Raw genomic sequence first — 17,634 nt, forward strand, 5'->3', positions numbered from 1 at the left:
GAGCCATCGTCACCCATGTCCAGATAGCTCTCAGCATGGTTTGGAGTTGCTTGGTTTTATTTTATTGTTTGATGCTTTAGAATTCTTTGACCGCTCTGACATCTTCCTCCTTTGGGCCATTTTCTTTTATTCATGATGGTCTTGGGTTGAAGTTAATAGAAAGTGTTTGTGAGTACTGTCTTTGTTAATTGGGAGTCGAATAAAAAATAACACAGACTGTTTTCTCATCTCCATTCTGCAGATTTACTAAGTGGGTACAAGCTTCACTCACCTATTGGCTATAAATTTTAAAAGGTGGGGTTTTTGACCAAAGCTGACAAACCACTTCTGTCAGAGAAACTGAAGCCATGAACAATGGCTGACACCTATAGTCATTTCACACGGGGTAATCAATAAATACAGGGCTTGGTATTACAGCCACGGTCTTTGAAAGTTTTGGTGTAGGAAGAGGAAACTTTGGTGGTGCCAGCTCAGAGAGACTGGAGCCAGCGAGTGTCCCTGATAGGCCCGCTCACACCACACAGCCCCACCCCTCATTTGCCCTTCTTTCTGCAACTGCTGACTTTGCGTCTTTACTTATAAGGAAGCTTTGAAAATGCCTGAGAGCATTTTGTTGGAGAGAAATGGGGAGGCATGGAGGGGTGGTAGGGGTAAGTAGGAATGCTCCTCTCATCAAAAAGCCATTGGAAATACGGAAGGATTAAAAAGAAAGGGGGAGAAGGCTGAACAAGAAATAACTGCTTAACATTTTTGAAAAATGATGTTTTCTAAGACGCCTGGCTATATGATCAGACAAGGCCTAGAGTCACCCACGAGCCTCTAGTTAACGAAGTGGGTGAAATACTGGATGCTGCTCGTGTGCCCACTGCTGCTTTGAAAAATTCAGGTGTTCTTTCCCCAGGAACTTAGGAATGAATGAGTTGCTTCTCAAATATTTCATAGCTTCAGGGATAGATGTTTGATTCCCTTCCTTACTCCCCCCAACAGCAAATACTATGGATGGTTTGCGACCCCATCTTTGCAGCTAAAGACTGTAGAGCTGGGGAAACCATTGCTTTCCCCTCTGGCATCCAGGATAAGTTAATCACCGAGATCATTCTGATGGTGTCGCTTGATACTGAAATTAGACTGAAAATCTATGTGAGGTCTGAGCACGGTTTGTAAATGTCTGAGGTGGTAATATTTTGACTTCAGTTTATTTTTCAGCTTGTCCACTAAGCTGGCCCAGGAATGAGAGCCGCTTGTGAGCCCTCTCTTTTTCTTTAGAAAAATGTTCCTGCTGTGCTCATTCCTATTTTCTTGTACATTATTCATGCTGGTTACTTCATTTCCTTGTTCTGTGCCTCCCTTTGGACTAGCGTGCCCAACTCATTTCTGAAACAGGTAAATGGCTGTGATTCTTCTGGATTATTCCATAGTGAATGTGACTTTCGTTAATCCATCTTGGAATCGAAATGGTAATGCGGGGGCCTTTTTATTAGTATCTTTTGGGGGCAGACTCAGCGCTCACCTCATTTTGCACGACATTTCCATAATGTTGGCTGTTGAATTCTGTAGATAATGGTGTATCTGTTCAGGACCAACACTGGAGGTTCCTTGAATCTTAAGTGGGGTGGGTAAGCTGATATTTAAGTTTTATATATTAATATTTTTTAATATTAATGTCAACATGATGTTATTTGCTACTACAAAGGGTAAAATGAATCCCTTTTCCTCAGTAGTGCAAAGAGGAGATTATTACAAAAGGCATTCAGATCATGACAGTGGCAAGCCTTCCAGTAGAGGGAAAAGACCTTCAAAACTGTACTCCACCATTGCAGAAGAGGAAGTGAATGCAATTGGGCACAGGAAGTCACAGCCAACAAATGGTTAGAGTCTTCAATTATCATCCCTCACTGTCCCAAAGCTTATGAACTGGCACTAACAAAAACAAACTTTAATTGAGTAACTAACTTCTGTCCTGGGACTGGGTCAGGGATTATTCATAAACTGGTTTTTTTTTTCTGAATGGCAACAGGATGGTCCTTCCATTGGTGGCAAAAAGTATTGACTTAAAAATCTAAATTTAGAAATTCTTATGAGGAGGATCAAGTTACTTTCGAGTATGGTGACTTGTCCTTTCAAATTTCTGTGATCGTCGAGGTTTATTTTTATATTCAGGGTCATGTCTCCCTTTCTCTCTTTTGTCTTAGATTTCAACTGGGATGGGGTCAGAAATTCTTAGAGTAGCACAGTTTATCCTTTAGACAATGTTGGTCTAACACCTTACCTTACACTCTTTTAGGGAAGGATGCACATGATCTTTTAGGGGACATTTTATGACCCTTTAGTAAGAAAGGAAAAGTACTAATTAACTTTTCAACCTCTAGGAACAATTTATACTATTTTACAGCAGTTACTCAATGACTTCTGTCTGCCATTTGACACTGTAGTAAATTCTGTAAAAAGTTATTTTCAGGTGAGGACAGTCCCAGGAGAGAAAAAGGAGACAGATTTTAAATCAGCTTTCATCTCCAGTGGGAAATTTTAGAACAAGCACTGCTGATTCAGAGAGGAATGGCTTTTCTATGACTATTCATCCTCTCCCTGGTTAATAACTTTTTATAAATATGACTTGAAAAGTCTTTTAAAGGAAATTTTAGTATCATACAAGAAAAAGAATATAAAATATTCTGGTATGTGAAATTTCCTTAAGGGACTTTTTCCCTTAGAAGAAGGCTTTTTTTTCTTTCTGTAAAACTTTATCAGAGGTTAACATATGAGTGTCTTGGCTCCAGGGATAAAGTGCCCACAGCCCCGCAGTCTAGCCATAACCCCACATCCCTCAAGAGGGCAGGGCACTGGAAGTGACCTTATAATAGGGATAATTTCCCTTTATTTTAAAAGGCTAAACCATTCTCAAACTTTAGCACTTGATTATTGATGATAAACCTCTCCCACCTTAGAGCTTAGTAGCCCAGCGAGTTACGATTTCTCAGGTAGGAACTATTGTCTTTGAGGACTTTCCTCGACAGGTTTAAACACAAAAACAACAAAGGAAGCATCTACCAGCCCCCCACGAGCAACAGCATTTGGAATCAGCCTTCTTGGCCATCACTGTTGGATAAGCCATGTACTCTGACTTGCCTGGTGGCCCGGCACACACTGGCCACATGACAGGGTGGAGTTGAGGACATGCCCACCACATAAAGCGATGTCCGTAGTCACGCATGGAGCATTGTTTGGGCCGAGTAGCCCTTGCCCTAGAGGAAACCAACCAACTTGGTCCTTCACTTTTAAAGTACTTCCTTTGCGGTAGGTGTGTTCATAGACACACGATTACAATAACTCTTTTCTCTGCAAGAGATTTTCTAAGAAAATCTGTTGTCTTCAAGTCACAGAAAAATTACATAAATGAACACCTAAGACACTTATTTTCTGGGGAGAGAGAATTAATTCTTAGAGTATGTTAAATCAGAAGCTCTATCTCTATATAGTGCCTCTTTTGATAAGGACACCCAAGATTACATAGATGTTTCTAGATTTTGGAAATTTACATTTGAACGATTACATCAGTTGACTTATATCACTTGTTAGTAACAAAGCACCCTTGATACAAAGTAATGTTCCTTCTTCAAGAGGACACTAGAGCACTTTATACAGCACACAGAGGAGGAGCCCGCCCGCCAGTACCACATGGATCAGCCAGCGAGGCTTTGAGTTAGAGTAAAAATAAGATGAAGCCAGAGATAAGCCAAATCCTAGAAAGGCAAGAAATTCTGTGTCTCTCTGATTTTTTCATGACCTCTTCGGCTTAAAAATTCTCATTGTGATGGGCTGCATCAAATTTTGATGGAATTAAATAGGACCATCTTGATTTGCTTTGCTGCCTTGATTTCTTGAACTATGGACAGGAAACCAAAAATGTAATTTTTACAGGAGCTTCAATTAAAGTAATTTTATGTATAATATTTTCATCCTGTTTTGTTAGTGCCGATTCCCAGCACTTGTCTTCACCCCTGAGAACTGCGTAGCAGTCTTTCTGAGTAGTTTCCTGGTTAACAAATAGCATTCAGCAGAGCAATTCTATTAAACCACGGTGTGTACTTTTCTTTAAGTGTTTTAAGAACAGCTTTGTTTATGCTAAAATAGCTTTCTTATTTTCCTAAATCATGTATCCGTGAAACAGAGGCTATTGTTCTCAAAGCACGCTACCTATCTTTATCATGATTATTATGTTTTAATTGTGTGGCTATTTTAATATTGATGTGACAGGTAAAATGCTTACTTTCTTTTCCTGGAAGTACTTGTAACTGCATCGAGTGATATGAATTTCATATCATTTCCTCTCTACGTTTAATCATAAGCTGTGATGTTTTTATTAGAGTATGTCCTATTTTCTTGAAGAAAACAGTCAGTTTTGGCTTTATATGCATTGTAATGTATCCTATTTGTACAGGCCATCTTATTCTGAGATTCCTTTTATATATATCACTTGCTTCTTCCATAATTCAACCTATAGCCAACCAATATTTGGCTGTGGCTTATCATCTGTAAGCCAGTGCTCTGTTCCCCATTTTTCACCAGATCTGGGTTCTACTACCCCTATGTGAATTCTTCAAATGAAATTTAATGGTTGGTTGGCACTTTGGGCCCTTGCCAGAAAGTATTAAAAAACCAGGGCCGACTACTGAGTATTATTTTAAGGTCATCATAATGTTTTCTCCTTGGAAATATGGAGGTCAGTGGAGCTTAAAATGAAGAAAAGCTTAAATTTTTATATGAATCTCTAATTCTGAATTTATATGCACATTTCAGAAGCTTTAAAATTAGCATATGTATGTATTTGCATATATATATATATATATATATATATATATATACGCAAAATCAGATCATCTTCAAGAATGACAGATTTCACATTTGAGCCTCTCTGTGCCAGTTATCAACACTGTAGACAGGATATGAATATACATGGAGTGTCTGTGTTGAATAAATTGCCTATTTACTTACTCAAGTATCTTTTATAATTTTAATGGTACCTGGAATGGTAATTAATAAATATGTGTATAGACACATATATAGAGATGCTCCAGCACTTTATGCTTGACTTTATATGGTATAAAAAAAAAATTAGTTTTACTACACTTCTTTAATGTAAGAATTCACACATTAAAGCAGGCTGCCTAAGATTCCTCTGAATTAGTAGAGTCTAAATTCAGAAATATTGAACCTACTTCAATATAATTGTAATTAACATCCTAATCACATGCAATCAAATAATGCTGCCTAAAGGCTGGAAAACAAGCTTGACAAAGAACATTCCCCCTACAAAGTTGTTTGCACTAGTGATCTGGACTAATACTGAGTGCTTTGGCTTCCAAACTCAAACCAGTTAGTTAGTTGTGCAACTAGTTCCTTGATCTCACCATGCCTCAGTTTTCCTATCCAAGAGAGGTGCCTACCTATGATACAAAGAAAATGTCAGCCTGGTACTAGACTCATTGTCACATTCACAATTGGTAGAGTTAAATCAATGAAAGTGAATATTTTTAGATAATGGCACCACCCTAGTGAACTGCTTTGACAGTCCCCCAGAAAGAGCATGTTATTATTCCTCTCAGTGACTATGTCGGACAAATTAAAATTTTTGCTTTCATGACTGGTACCAGGTCGGGTCTATGTTACCAACTCAGAAACGAGCCTGTTAACTTGCCCCCCGCCCACCCCCCCATCCCTGGAGGACTCAAAAACTAGTGTCACTTGGATGGAGGCTAAAGGACAGTCTTACTTTTTTCAGGAAGATTCCTGTGTTGGATTTCTCTCAGTTTCGCTTAGCGCTGGTCCAGGGTTCTCGGTTTTTATCTGTGACAGAAACATATTTGATTGCATGAATTTCTCCATTTTTAGAGAGTAGTCTGATGTATATAGTAGTAGTAGTAGTAGTAGTCTGATGTACATATCATGTAACATCAATTAGACCTGGGATTTCGAGGAAGCCTAAAATATTGGGCAGGATGAAAAGTTTTAATCTAAGAAAGAAAGCTAATATGTTTGCTCTGAAGACAAATGAGCAATGTATCACCATACTTATTTCTTCCTTAGAACTTGTAGTGTTGGACATTTTTGAGTAATACTTATTTTAGTTTTAAAATGAATGAATAAAATTTTCTAGCAGTTTTCACTAGTAATGCTCTACTTTGAGGTTAGATTATTTATTGCACAGTATTTCAAGATGAAAATATTATAAATTTTCTCTATTAACTCCTGTTCATAATATACACACAAGTTGAGAACTTAAATACTTTGAGTGTTATTGAATACTATCAAATTGGCTTTGTGATAAAGGGCAAACTATTTATAGAAGATTATTTACTTTTCCAAAACCTGGCTTGTTAACAACTTTCAAAGGACCAAACAGACACATTTAAATTTTTTTACCCAATTCAAGCTAAAATATAAAAATCAATATATAACATTTATTCATTGCTTTTCCCCTCCATCTGAGAATTTGCTCAAAGCTGTTGGGTAAAAAGAAGTCAAAAAATTAAAAAAAATTACTTACTTGTATGGTGAGATTTGAAAGTTTATCCTTTTCAGAATTGAGTAATTTCAATTTAATGTAATTAACTAAACTTAAATTTTTATTGTCTAGAGGTCAGAATCTGGCCCTGACAGCAGGAGGGGCAGGAGAAGTACTTTATTATGTTTGCATTTTGACTATTAGGTTTCATGAGCTTTCACTTCCTGAAACACCATTCTTTAGCAGCGTAAACATTTAAGTAGCCAAGATGAGTTTTTTAGCATAATGCTAACATCAAAATGATTAGAAGCATCAAATGAATCCTCTTGCTTTTCCAGGACTATGTTCCTGTTTGGATCATTTAAACTTCTGAGTAGTGAGGTAGCTGTACTCTTTCAAGCCGCACAAAGTGCATGGGTTTGGTATTTTTAGCTTAAGTGGTGTCTCTACAATAGACTTGGTGAGTAATATTTAATAACCCTTAACAGCCATGCTGGGGTGTGGCATCTGAACCTTTCCCAAGGTACAGTAGCAGTGAAGCTATGATCTAGCTGGAAAGAACATGGGCATTAGAGAAAGATTTGGTTTAAATCCCGATTCCAAGTTTTATGGAACCTACCCCGTAGCTGTGAAGAGTAGCAATGATAAAACAGAGCGCCTGGCAGGACACATCACAAAGGCTCAGTCTGGTGATTGTTCTCTCATCATTGCTTTGTAGATACACAGCAGATCCTTCATATTTATATGTGATCAGAACAGGCAACAAAAATGGCAGTTCTTTTACCTGGAGGCTGGTTCCTAGAGGATTGAATACAGGCAGTATTAATTCATTTCTACAAGACTTTATTCATTTCCTAGCAAGTGAAACTGAGGTTTTCTAAGACATAGAAAACCCTGACAAGGATTACTGGGGCCTCTGCTTATATCCCGTCCCCGAAGCAGGGATGGCCAACCCTAAACGGTCCACCTCAGGGCTCTGTTTCCTGTGCTGCATGAGGGGACAGCTATGACTGAGGAGGTCACCTGGGGCAGAGCGGCTTCAGTGCTCCTCCTTCCTGGCCTCTCCCTTTGCTCCCACCCACACCCTCACCTCCTGGGGTCCTTGCCCTCAGATGGTCAACCACGTCTATGAGAGGCTCACCCTCTCATAGACTGGGGTTTTTCTGTTTTCTGTTTTGTTTTGTTGGTTTGTTTTTAATTTCTGTCTAGAGTCTTGAAATGTACTTGGCAAGTTGTTTTTGAGAAAGTTCATCCCGAACCCTCCCACTCTTCAGGGCCCCTGCATCTCACCCCGTTACTGCTCAGGCCACTGGCATCTTCTTGTTCATCAACTATAATGACTTCCTTTCCTTTCTGTTTCAGTGTCCAGGAGAAGCTGGGGCCAGCAGGCCCAGGAGTGTCAAGAACAGAAGCAGTGGTCCTCCAGTAAAGATGGCCAGCAAGGCAGCAAATCCAGTGACTCTGGGGAAGAAGCAGAAAAAGAGTTTATTTTTGTGTAACGGTCACCCATGTAGAAGTCTTACCATGCGGGGTGCGTTTGCTGGCCATCAGGGAGGAACCAAGGGCAACACCTCTTTCTACTTCCTAAGCATCTTCTCTTGATGCTTTTTCCTTTGTCCTTTTTTCCCCCCCAAAACTGAAACAGATCCATCTCTCAGTAATCAAAGCACATGTCTGATCTTCTCCCAACCCTTGGCATTTGATTTCTATGCATTCCTTCATATGCCTTCAATGAATGCCAGCAATTATCCCATGGGCCCTACTTGAATTTCTCTGAGGCAGCTACAGTTTGCCCTGTAAGATGAGTTTTGGGACGTAATCAAAGTAACTGGACACACACTCACAAGTAACACCATCCAGCTGACCCTGGGGTACTGCTGCACGTACCTGTGTCAAATCTGCACTTGACTTGATAGAGCAATTTATTCTTGGTGTATGCAACTGCACACTGTAATTATATTAACAGAGCACACTAATAATTTGTATAAATTATATATATTAGATCTTGGGTATGGTTTTTGCATTCTCCCATGGGGAACTTCTTCCTTCCCGATGTGGAATTGTACATTTAAACTTGGTCTGGTGACCTTTACGATATCATCGACAAGCAAGTTAAGAACCGAGTGAAAGGCCCGTGGTTGATTCTACCATGTGCCCAGATTAATGTATACAGTTGACTGGAATGAGGTTTTATGAATATTCGTGTTTTTTGAAGGCCTTTAATTTCTGTCTGCATATTAGCTTTTAACGTGTGATTAAGAGAGAATACTTTGACACCTGTAAAAAAATCAAACTACTACTTTTTAAGACATTTCACAAATATTCACTTACATTACATGCTGAAGGTATTTTATCCATATGTATATTTATACCAATAAAATGATTTTACAAGTGGAATTGTGACTTTCTCCAGTGACTTTTTTAGTGAGGATTGGCTTGTGGTGATGAACTGTTTTCCAAAAATCCACAATAATCACAGTTCCCAGATAATCAAAAACCTATTACAGTCCAAATAAATGCAACTTGCTAATTCCATGGCCTGCTCTCACCTTTGGCGAAAGGATGAAATTCATCGAAAGGTTATATTATGAGTGTCCAAGAGAGCCCACTCAGGCCAAATGACAGGGCCAGATGATGGAGTGGGGGCCTGAGTTGCTCAGAAAATACCAAGGCACTGTGAGATGAGCAGGACTACTGCTAGGAGGGGTCTGGGTATCTTCACCTAAGTTACAGACCATGGTTTTCCTATTGGTGCCATGTGCAAGCCCTAAACTAAGAATCAGGCTATCAGTAATTCACACCCCATCTCAGATATACCAAACAGGGGCCAAAAAAGCCAGGAATCACTTTGTTTTGAGGACGCATCGTTGTATGGCTAGACTGGGCAGGCTGACCTTCCAAATTTATTTTTCCTTAGTTTAACATTGGTTGGTCTGGGTCTACTTTGCAGAGGCCATTGGCCAGCAACTGGGCAGGCATGTGTCAGGTGTTGGAAAGAAGTCAAACTGCAATTAAAAAATGGCCACTGAAAATCCAGGAGGAGGATAACCGACACCTGGTTACTTACGATGGGGAGCTCCACCTGTGGTAGAAAAGATGTTCTCATGCCTTTCACCCTGCCCCATGCTGGCTTGTTTCCCCGTGTGATCCAGCTTCTTCTGTTCACGATGCACTTTAACACTCTCCATTTGCAAAATAGTATTCCCAGAGGAAATTTTGCAACCTTGAAGGGAAAACAATGACTCGTTTCTTTTTTGCGAAAGAAAATATATGGGAAAATTAGAACAAAATCTAAGGAGGCAGGGCAGCCCTGGTTTTTCAAAAATGTTGCACCTGTCCTCAACCCCTAGTGTGCAAATCCTAAATTGAGATGGCCATGAAAAGATTTAGCATTTTTTACTTGCTAGATTAAAAGCACTGCCCAAGTGCGGCCCTGCTGTAGAAACCATTGGGAGTTCATTCTCTGCCTGTTCCTCTTTTTTTTCTTCAGAGCAAGAACATTAACCAACACCTTCTATAGATTGTTGAAGGAGCCCAGTGGGAGGTTTTGGTAGAAGGCTCTAGATTATGAGGCTGACCCTCATGTCCACTCTATAAGGCGCTAAGGAAATAGAGGTTTCAGACCCTCAAGGGTTGTCACTGCTGTGTTTGGGGTCCTGCTCTTCCTAAGGTACACAGTCAACTAGAAACCTGCATTCCCAACTCTCACTTTAGCCCAGAACCCAACCCCTTGGCCAAATTGCTGAAGACCAGAGTAGGAAGACAGAGTAGGGAAGACAAAGGAAAATGGAAGGATGAAGAGAGTGTATTTTTTTCTTCTCTTGCATTTGATTTGTCTCTCCTGAGTTTTGACTGGACAAAGTAGAGCTATAAAATCCCTGCTACAGTCTCTTCAATAAGTGGTGCTGGGAAAACTGGACAGCTACATGTAAAAAAATGAAATCAGAACACTCCTTAACATCATCCACAAAAATAAGCTCAAAATGGATTAAAGACCTAAATGTAATGCTGGATATTATAAAACTCTCAGAGAAAAACACTCTGACATAAATCGCAGCAAGATCTTTTTTGATCCACCTCCTAGAGTAATGAAAATAAAAACAAAATAAACAAATTGGACCTATTGAAACTTACAAGCTTTTGCACAGCAAAGGAAACCATAAACAAAATGAAAAGACAACCCACAGAATGGGAAAAAATATTTGTAAATGAAGCAACTGACAAGGGATTAATCTCCAAAATATACAAACAGCTCATGCAGCTGAATATCAAAAAACCAAACAACCCAATCAAAAAATGGGCAGAAGATCTAAACAGACATTTCTCCAAAGAAGACATACAGATGGCTAACAGACACATGAAAAGATGCTCAACGTCACTAATTATTAGAGAAATGCAAATCAAAACTGCAAAGAGGTATCACCTCGCACCAGTTAGAATGGCCATCATCAAAAAATCTACAAGCAATAAATGCTGGAGAGGGTGTGGAGAAAAGAGAACCCTCCTACACTGTTGGTGGGAATGTAAATTGGTGTAGCCACTGTGGAGAACAGTATGGAGGTTCCTTAAGAAATTAAGAATAGAGCTACCATATGATCCAGCAATCCCACTCCTGGGCATATATCTGGAGAAAACCATAATTCAAAAAGATACATGTTGGGCTTCCCTGGTGGCGCAGTGGTTGAGAATCTGCCTGCCAATGCAGGGGACACGGGTTCGAGCCCTGGTCTGGGAAGATCCCACATGCCGCGGAGCAAATGGGCCCGTGAGCCACAACTACTGAGCCTGCGCGTCTGGAGCCTGTGCTCCGCAACAAGAGGCCGCGACAGTGAGAGGCCTGTGCACCGCGATGAAGAGTGGCCCCCGCTTGCTGCAACTAGAGAAAGCCCTCGCACAGAAACGAAGACCCAACACACCCAAAAATAAATAAATAATTAATTAATTTTTTAAAAACCCAAAAAACTAAAAACAGAGCTACCTTATGATCCAGCAATCCCACTCCTGGGCATATATCTGAAGAAAACCATAATTCAAAAAGATTACATGCACCCCAGTGTTCATTGCAGCACTACTTACAATAGCCAAGACATGGAAGCAACCTAAATGTCCACTGACAGAGGAATGGATAAAGAAGATGTGGTACATATATACAATGGAATATTACTCAGCCATAAAAAGGAATGAAATAGTGCCCTTTGCAGAGATATGGATGGACCTAGAGATTGTCATAGAGTGAATGAAGTCAGAAAGAGAAAAACAAATATCATATATCACTTACATGTGGAATCTAGATAAATGATACAGATAAAGTTATTTGCAAAGCAGAAATACAGTCACAGATGTAGAGAAACTTATGGTTACCAAAGGGGGAAGGGGGTGGTGAGATGAACTAGGAGATTGGGATTGACATATATACACACTACTATGTATAAAATAGATAACTAATGAGAACCTACTGTATAGCACAGGGAACTCTGCTCAATGCTCTGTGGTGACCTAAATGGGAAGGGAATTTAAAAAAGAGTGGATATAGGTATACATATAACTGATTCACTTTGCTGTACACCTGAAATTAACACAACATTGTAAAGCAACTGTACTCTAAAAAAATTAAAAAAAAAAGAAATAATCGTGTCCAATACCAGTGATCCATGAGTGTAGAGTGACCATGAGGCATGCCCAGTAATGACAAAAATCAAACTTTGTGATAACTGTAGAGATCTAGGACTCACAAGACCCAACTCTTGACGGAGATAAGGGGTGAGAAGCACCATGCCCTTCCATTTCTATAGAGCGGAAACTGATTTTGCAAAAGGTTGCCGAGCTTGCTCTATCCCATCCCAGATACCTTGATGGCACCCTCATTGCCCACGATTGCAAAGGAAAAGCATGGCTTTTTCCCCACTCCAGGCCAGAGGGCAGGGGGGACCATTTGCTAACAAAGATATGATTTGCTGGCCTGAACTGCTGGGCTCCTGGAGAGTGCCCCTGAGCTGAAGCCAGACTCAGTTCAAAGAGGAGACCAGGTTGTCCACCTGCCACTGATTTTCCAAACTCTAAACAAGGTCCTTAACCTGCAGGCCACGGGCTGGGTAGGATTCAAGGCATCTGTGAACTTGGATCGTGAAAATTGCATCTTTATTTTCTTTAACCTCGTTTGCAATTTAGCATTTCCTTCAGTTTGAGGATATGCAACAAGCCACGGTTGTATTAGCAACACTTGGGATATTTTCCTATCAGTTTACAATCATTGCAGGCGTTGCAAGATATCCTTCACACTCATCACAACTCAGAATTATGGTAGTTGTGAGATATCCTGCTAGATCGTGTTATTTAATAAATTGATAAAGCACATTCACCTCTAAAGCACATTCACTTTTAAATCAAAATTTGCCTTAAAAATATTTTTAGTAACTGTACACATCAGTGTAATTAGTTTCCACTGTAATACTCTGTTGGGCTGCACCCCGCAGGCCTGCAAGCCTTGTAGTTGCCCAGCCTCAAGACCTAAGTAAGACCCGGAAGACAACGACAGACACATCAACGGCTTATTGGTCAGGGGATCTTACAAGTCTGAAGCCAGGTCCTGGAGCAACACCCCACCGTGTGAGGCAGCCAGCGAGCAGGACACAACAGCAGTCTTTCCTACAGTGGTGGTGGTGGTGGTGATGGGTGGTCTACCATTTATAGGGGAAATTGACCAACGTTAGTTTGGCTCATCAGTTACCAGGGAAACCGGCAGCCAGGGCACCTCCCACACAGGCCCTCATGAGGGCCGATGTTTCCTTTTAATAAACTAGCAGGTGAAGCCATTCTGGCCTAAGGGGCAGGGGGAAAGCACGTTCCTGTGAGCAGGGCGTAGGTGACTCAGGTGTCGGCCGAGCAGGGGATGTGCAGGGAGCAACAGCCATCTTGAGCGACCTGACCACACACTCCATCCCTAAACACCCTGCACGACCCTTACCGTCCTGGCCCAGCCCTCTTCCTCGTTGTCCCTCTTCCGAGGGGTCAGGTATACAGAGGCAAACTGCAACCAGCTACCACAAATGCAATACAGACAACAGCAGCTAAAGAGGACCAGGAGGCCAAGAGGTGGGCAAACTTACAGAGTCAGGTGCTTATCGGGTCATGGAGGGGCCAGAGGAGGACCACGACGGCATCTCCCTGTAGACCCAGCCATCAGACTCATTTCACAGTGAGCCACTGTTGTCGCCCAGTCTGTGGACAGATCCCCTCTGCTCAGACTAGGGGTGAAATGAAAGGTGTTTAACAGGCACAGTATAGGGCAGATGATGACCACTGAGCAAAATACAAGCAGTAACAGCATTCTGAGATACCACCACCCCTGCCCGTGGCTTCTGTCCTGGCCTGCAGGACCACACGGCCTGTCTACCCTCAGTCCCCACAGCCAGTGCCGAGTACTGGAGAGGCCATAGAACAACAGACCTCAGGGTTAGTGTAACGGTGCCCTCCTCCAGTAGGGGGCCCGGATTAATCACCTTAGTCCTCTTAGGTGGGGCTGGGTAGGAGACAGGTGAAAGCTCTAAGTCCCTTTCTAATCCTCTTCCCCATGAGGTAGCAAACCCAAACCACAGAGACTTACCTGCCAGTCCCAGGGCCATGTTATAACGTGTTCCCCTGGGCGTAGAGCCTGTGGCGAGGGCAGAAGTGAGTTATCGTCCTGGCCAGCAGTTGGCAGCGGTCCTTCAGCGGTCAACAGTTGAACCCGAATGGCGTTGACTAGTTGCCTCTGGGTTAACATGGCGTCAGCACTGGCACGATCGCTCCTGGGATGTGTCCACACGTTGAAGGAGCGGGTTTCCCGTCTCAGTTGGTGTTGAAGCAGCTCATTCACAGCCCAGCAGCAGTGGGGTTGTGAGGCAGGGGGAGATGCCGGTGTGTGTCATTCTTATCGGCCCATTCCTGAACTTCATGGCCAACAAAGTGGATCCCCTGGTCAGTATTGATGTCCATGGGGGTCTTGTATGTCGTGCATACAGCTCTTCTAGGCCTCAAACACTGTTTGATTTTGTGTTACTAGACAACTCGGACAGGCCTTTTGTAATGTCTTCCACCTGTTGTGACAGAGACATCAGTGGCTTACTGCACAGGGGAATCTTACAGGTCTGAAGCCAGGTCCTGGAGCGGCACCCCACCGTGTGCAGCAACTTTCAAATATGCAATACGGTACTATTAACTACAGTCACCATGCCGTACATTATATTCCCATGACTTATTTTATAACTGGAAGTTTGTACCTTTTGACGCCTTTCACCATTTCACCCACCCCCAACACCCCATCTTCCACCTCTGGGGAGCGGGGTGGTGGAGGGGAACATGGGCAAGAGTCTATATGGTACAGGCATACCTCGGAGATTGCGGATTCAGCTCCAGAGAGCTGCAATAAAGCGAGAAAATGTCACGATAAAGCAAGCCACACGAATTTTTTGGTTTCCCAGTGCACATAAAAGTTACGTTTAAACTATACTGTAGTCTATTAAGTGTGCAATAGCATTATATCTAAAAAAATAAGGTACACACCAAAATTAAAAAATACTCTATTGCTAAAAAGTGCTAATCTAAAATCATCTGACAATGCAGAGATGCCACAAACCTTCAATTTGTAAAAAAAAAAAAAAAAAAACTGCATGTGCAAATGCAATAAAATGAGGTGCTTATAGTTTCTGTGGGAAGGAACAGGCAAGGCAGGGTAAGGAGGTTTTGGATTGGTTAATTTGAATAATTTCAGTGGGTTCTGGAGTACGGTGGCCGTCCCAAGTTTGCTGGTACCTGGCCCTGGAGTGATTAGGGCAGGGGAATAGTGGCCCTGAGTGGGGAGGTAGGTGGTGAGTGTGTGGGTTCTGGATTGGTTACTTTGCAAGTGAAAGGCACACTCCCCGGCAGACACTGTTTACTATCTCTAGGAATTGGCCAGCCCTGGGAGGGGCAGTTTCTCCAGTGTCAGCAAGGCCCCAAGTTGTCAATGCATCATATTTACAGAAAATAAAAAGGCATGATTAATACAGAGGCCCCCTAAGACTCCTGGCTGCAGGGGTGCACTCTGGGAGAAGGTCTGCTTCTGTAGCTTCCTATGAGAGCATGCTGACGGTCCCTTAGCAGACACCTGAGCAGGATGGTCGGGCCAGGCTTATAGAGCCGAACGTTCGGGTGGAAATAGGCCTTTGGCGTATGTTCCCAGCACCCTGGCTTCTTCCCACCCTTCTCCATACTCCTCGTCCTCCTGCTGGGCTAGTGGGTGGGAAAGGGGCTCAGCATGTCTGGATTCGAGGGTTCTGGGGACCTCAGAGGCCCAAGGAGAGGAGCAGAGGGTTGGAAACGAGTGCCCCTAGTGCCCTGGGGTCTGAGGGCAATCTTATGGTCCAGAAGGGGCTGGCCCAGAGAGGCCTTGGGGACTGAGCCTGTTCAAGTAGGAAAGCAATCAATTCAGTCTTGTTACCAAAGGAGTGCCCATTCTGGGAGGACTGCTGTGCAGACAGCTTGTCCTGAACAAGCTTTGCCAGCCACTCCAACCACTGAATAGCTTCAAAAAAAAATTCTGTGTCATTAATGAATTCAATTGAAAAACGGAGGAGGAGATAAAAAAAAAAAGTCCTGGGAGCATGAACATGTTAATGAGATTGATTCTTCCTGGAAAGGGCAAGAGGAAGAAACTTCCACTCCACTAAATCCAATTTTATTTAATTGAATACTGGCCTGAAGCTAGCCCTCCAACCAATCCTGAAAGAAAGCAAGAAAGCTTTCTTGCACAAAGAAAGCAAGACCCTGAGGTGAGCGAGGTGATGTCAGTAGAGCCAAGACTGCTGGCACCTCCCGTTACCAGCAATGATGAACAAGGAGCCACAGTGACCGTGACCGAAACACAAGCAAAGCAGCAAGAACCCCATGTGCCATGTGGGTTTCTTGCAAATTTCACGCTGGCACCTTGCTTTTGAAATTCCAAGTGTTCAGGCTATGAGGAGCAGGGCTGAGTGACCACTAGCACGTAGGCGGCCCCCTTGAGGGTACACAACAAGGCTGGGGCCAGTGTTACTACGTACAACAAGATTCGTCATGGATTAAGAAGGAAGAATGAAATGTACCTTACTGTCTCACTCCCTTTCCCAGGGAGGCCCAGTTTGGATGAAGAACCATGCAAAACACCCGGAGATTGGAAGGACCGTCCATCCCCGATTACAGCATCAGACGGAGCATTTCCACAACCCAATCTGTCTCATTGATTCCCCAGGTCATTGATTCCATGGAATTTGGCTTCATAGTATGTTCTCTCCTCTCCTTCCCTGACTCCTGAGAACATCTGCAATCTGCGACCGGCTTCTTGCCACCAGTTATGGCTTTTCATCTCGTTAATTTGTTCAATATTTGTTGAGTACTTATCACGCAATAGGAGATGGTCTGGGTGCTTGTCTGGTAAAACAGAGTTCCTCCCATCCTTTGGCTCATGGAGCTTCGACTCATGGAGCCAACAATCTAAAAGAGGGGACAGAAAATAAACCAGTAAGTTAATGAATGACATAATTTCTCATGGTAAGTGCTCTGTATGGCAGGGGAAAAGGCGGTGACAGAAGGTTTTTTCTTCCTACCCTACCATTTTCTATTGGTTTATGCTCCCCCATTGCGGTAGGGCCTGGGAGGCACCACCCGGATCTCCTTATTTTAGGAATAACAGATTTATCACTTCGGCTGTCTGCTCCTTGGGGGACCTTCCTCTACTGAAGAGAGCCAACCTGCCCAAGGTCACACCCCTTCCCTGGTGGCTCATCCAGTGGCTGATGAAGGCCCAGCCCCTCACGCCAACTCACAACAGCTGTGAAAAAGTGACCCCATCTTCAGAACCCTCCACAGGGTGGGCTGAGGCCTTCACTGAGACAGCGTCACAGCTCAGTTTCTCCCTCTGCCCCGTCCTGGTGCCTTCCTTCCTTTGATCCCAAGAACACTTCCCAGTAACCCTCCTACACACCAATCTCCATCCTGGAGATGGCTTTCTGGTGAACCCAGTCAGTGACAGTTTTGAACAAAATGAATTTAAAGTACTTAAAGTAGTTATGTTGAGCTTATTTGATAGAACATATTTATAGTTCATAAATACTCATTGGGTTAGCCTCAGAGCGCCT

General features: G+C 42.6%; 1 protein-coding gene and 1 long non-coding RNA gene across 8 annotated transcripts in view; one reads left to right on the plus strand and one right to left on the minus strand.

Moving 5' to 3' along the window:
* Positions 1-7,858, minus strand: part of LOC309637874 — a 38,546-nt gene extending 30,688 nt beyond the window's left edge. The window contains exons 1-2 of one of the 2 annotated variants that reach the window (XR_014250838.1): positions 7,122-7,858; positions 5,771-5,844 (exon numbers count right to left, since the gene is read on the minus strand). This is a non-coding gene — a long non-coding RNA (uncharacterized lncRNA). Of the gene's footprint in view, positions 1-5,770 lie in introns of both variants that reach the window. The other variant, XR_014250839.1, reaches the window with a different exon arrangement.
* The window catches only part of CARMIL1 (capping protein regulator and myosin 1 linker 1), a 323,524-nt gene extending 312,084 nt beyond the window's left edge, over positions 1-11,440 (plus strand). For 4 of the 6 annotated variants that reach the window (XM_082413018.1, XM_082413015.1, XM_082413017.1 and 1 more), the window contains 2 exons: positions 1,719-1,868; positions 7,865-11,440. In XM_082413018.1, coding sequence (XP_082269144.1) covers positions 1,719-1,868; positions 7,865-8,001 — 287 coding nt within the window. In that variant the 3' untranslated portion in view covers positions 8,002-11,440. The remainder of the gene's footprint in view (positions 1-1,718; positions 1,869-7,864) is intronic. The other 2 variants (XM_082413016.1, XM_082413020.1) reach the window with 2 other exon arrangements.
* Positions 11,441-17,634: the final 6,194 nt, after the last annotated feature.

Source organism: Balaenoptera physalus, assembly GCF_965194825.1.
Source record: "Balaenoptera physalus genome assembly, chromosome: 11".
In the NCBI taxonomy this organism is placed as follows: Eukaryota; Metazoa; Chordata; class Mammalia; order Artiodactyla; family Balaenopteridae; genus Balaenoptera; species Balaenoptera physalus.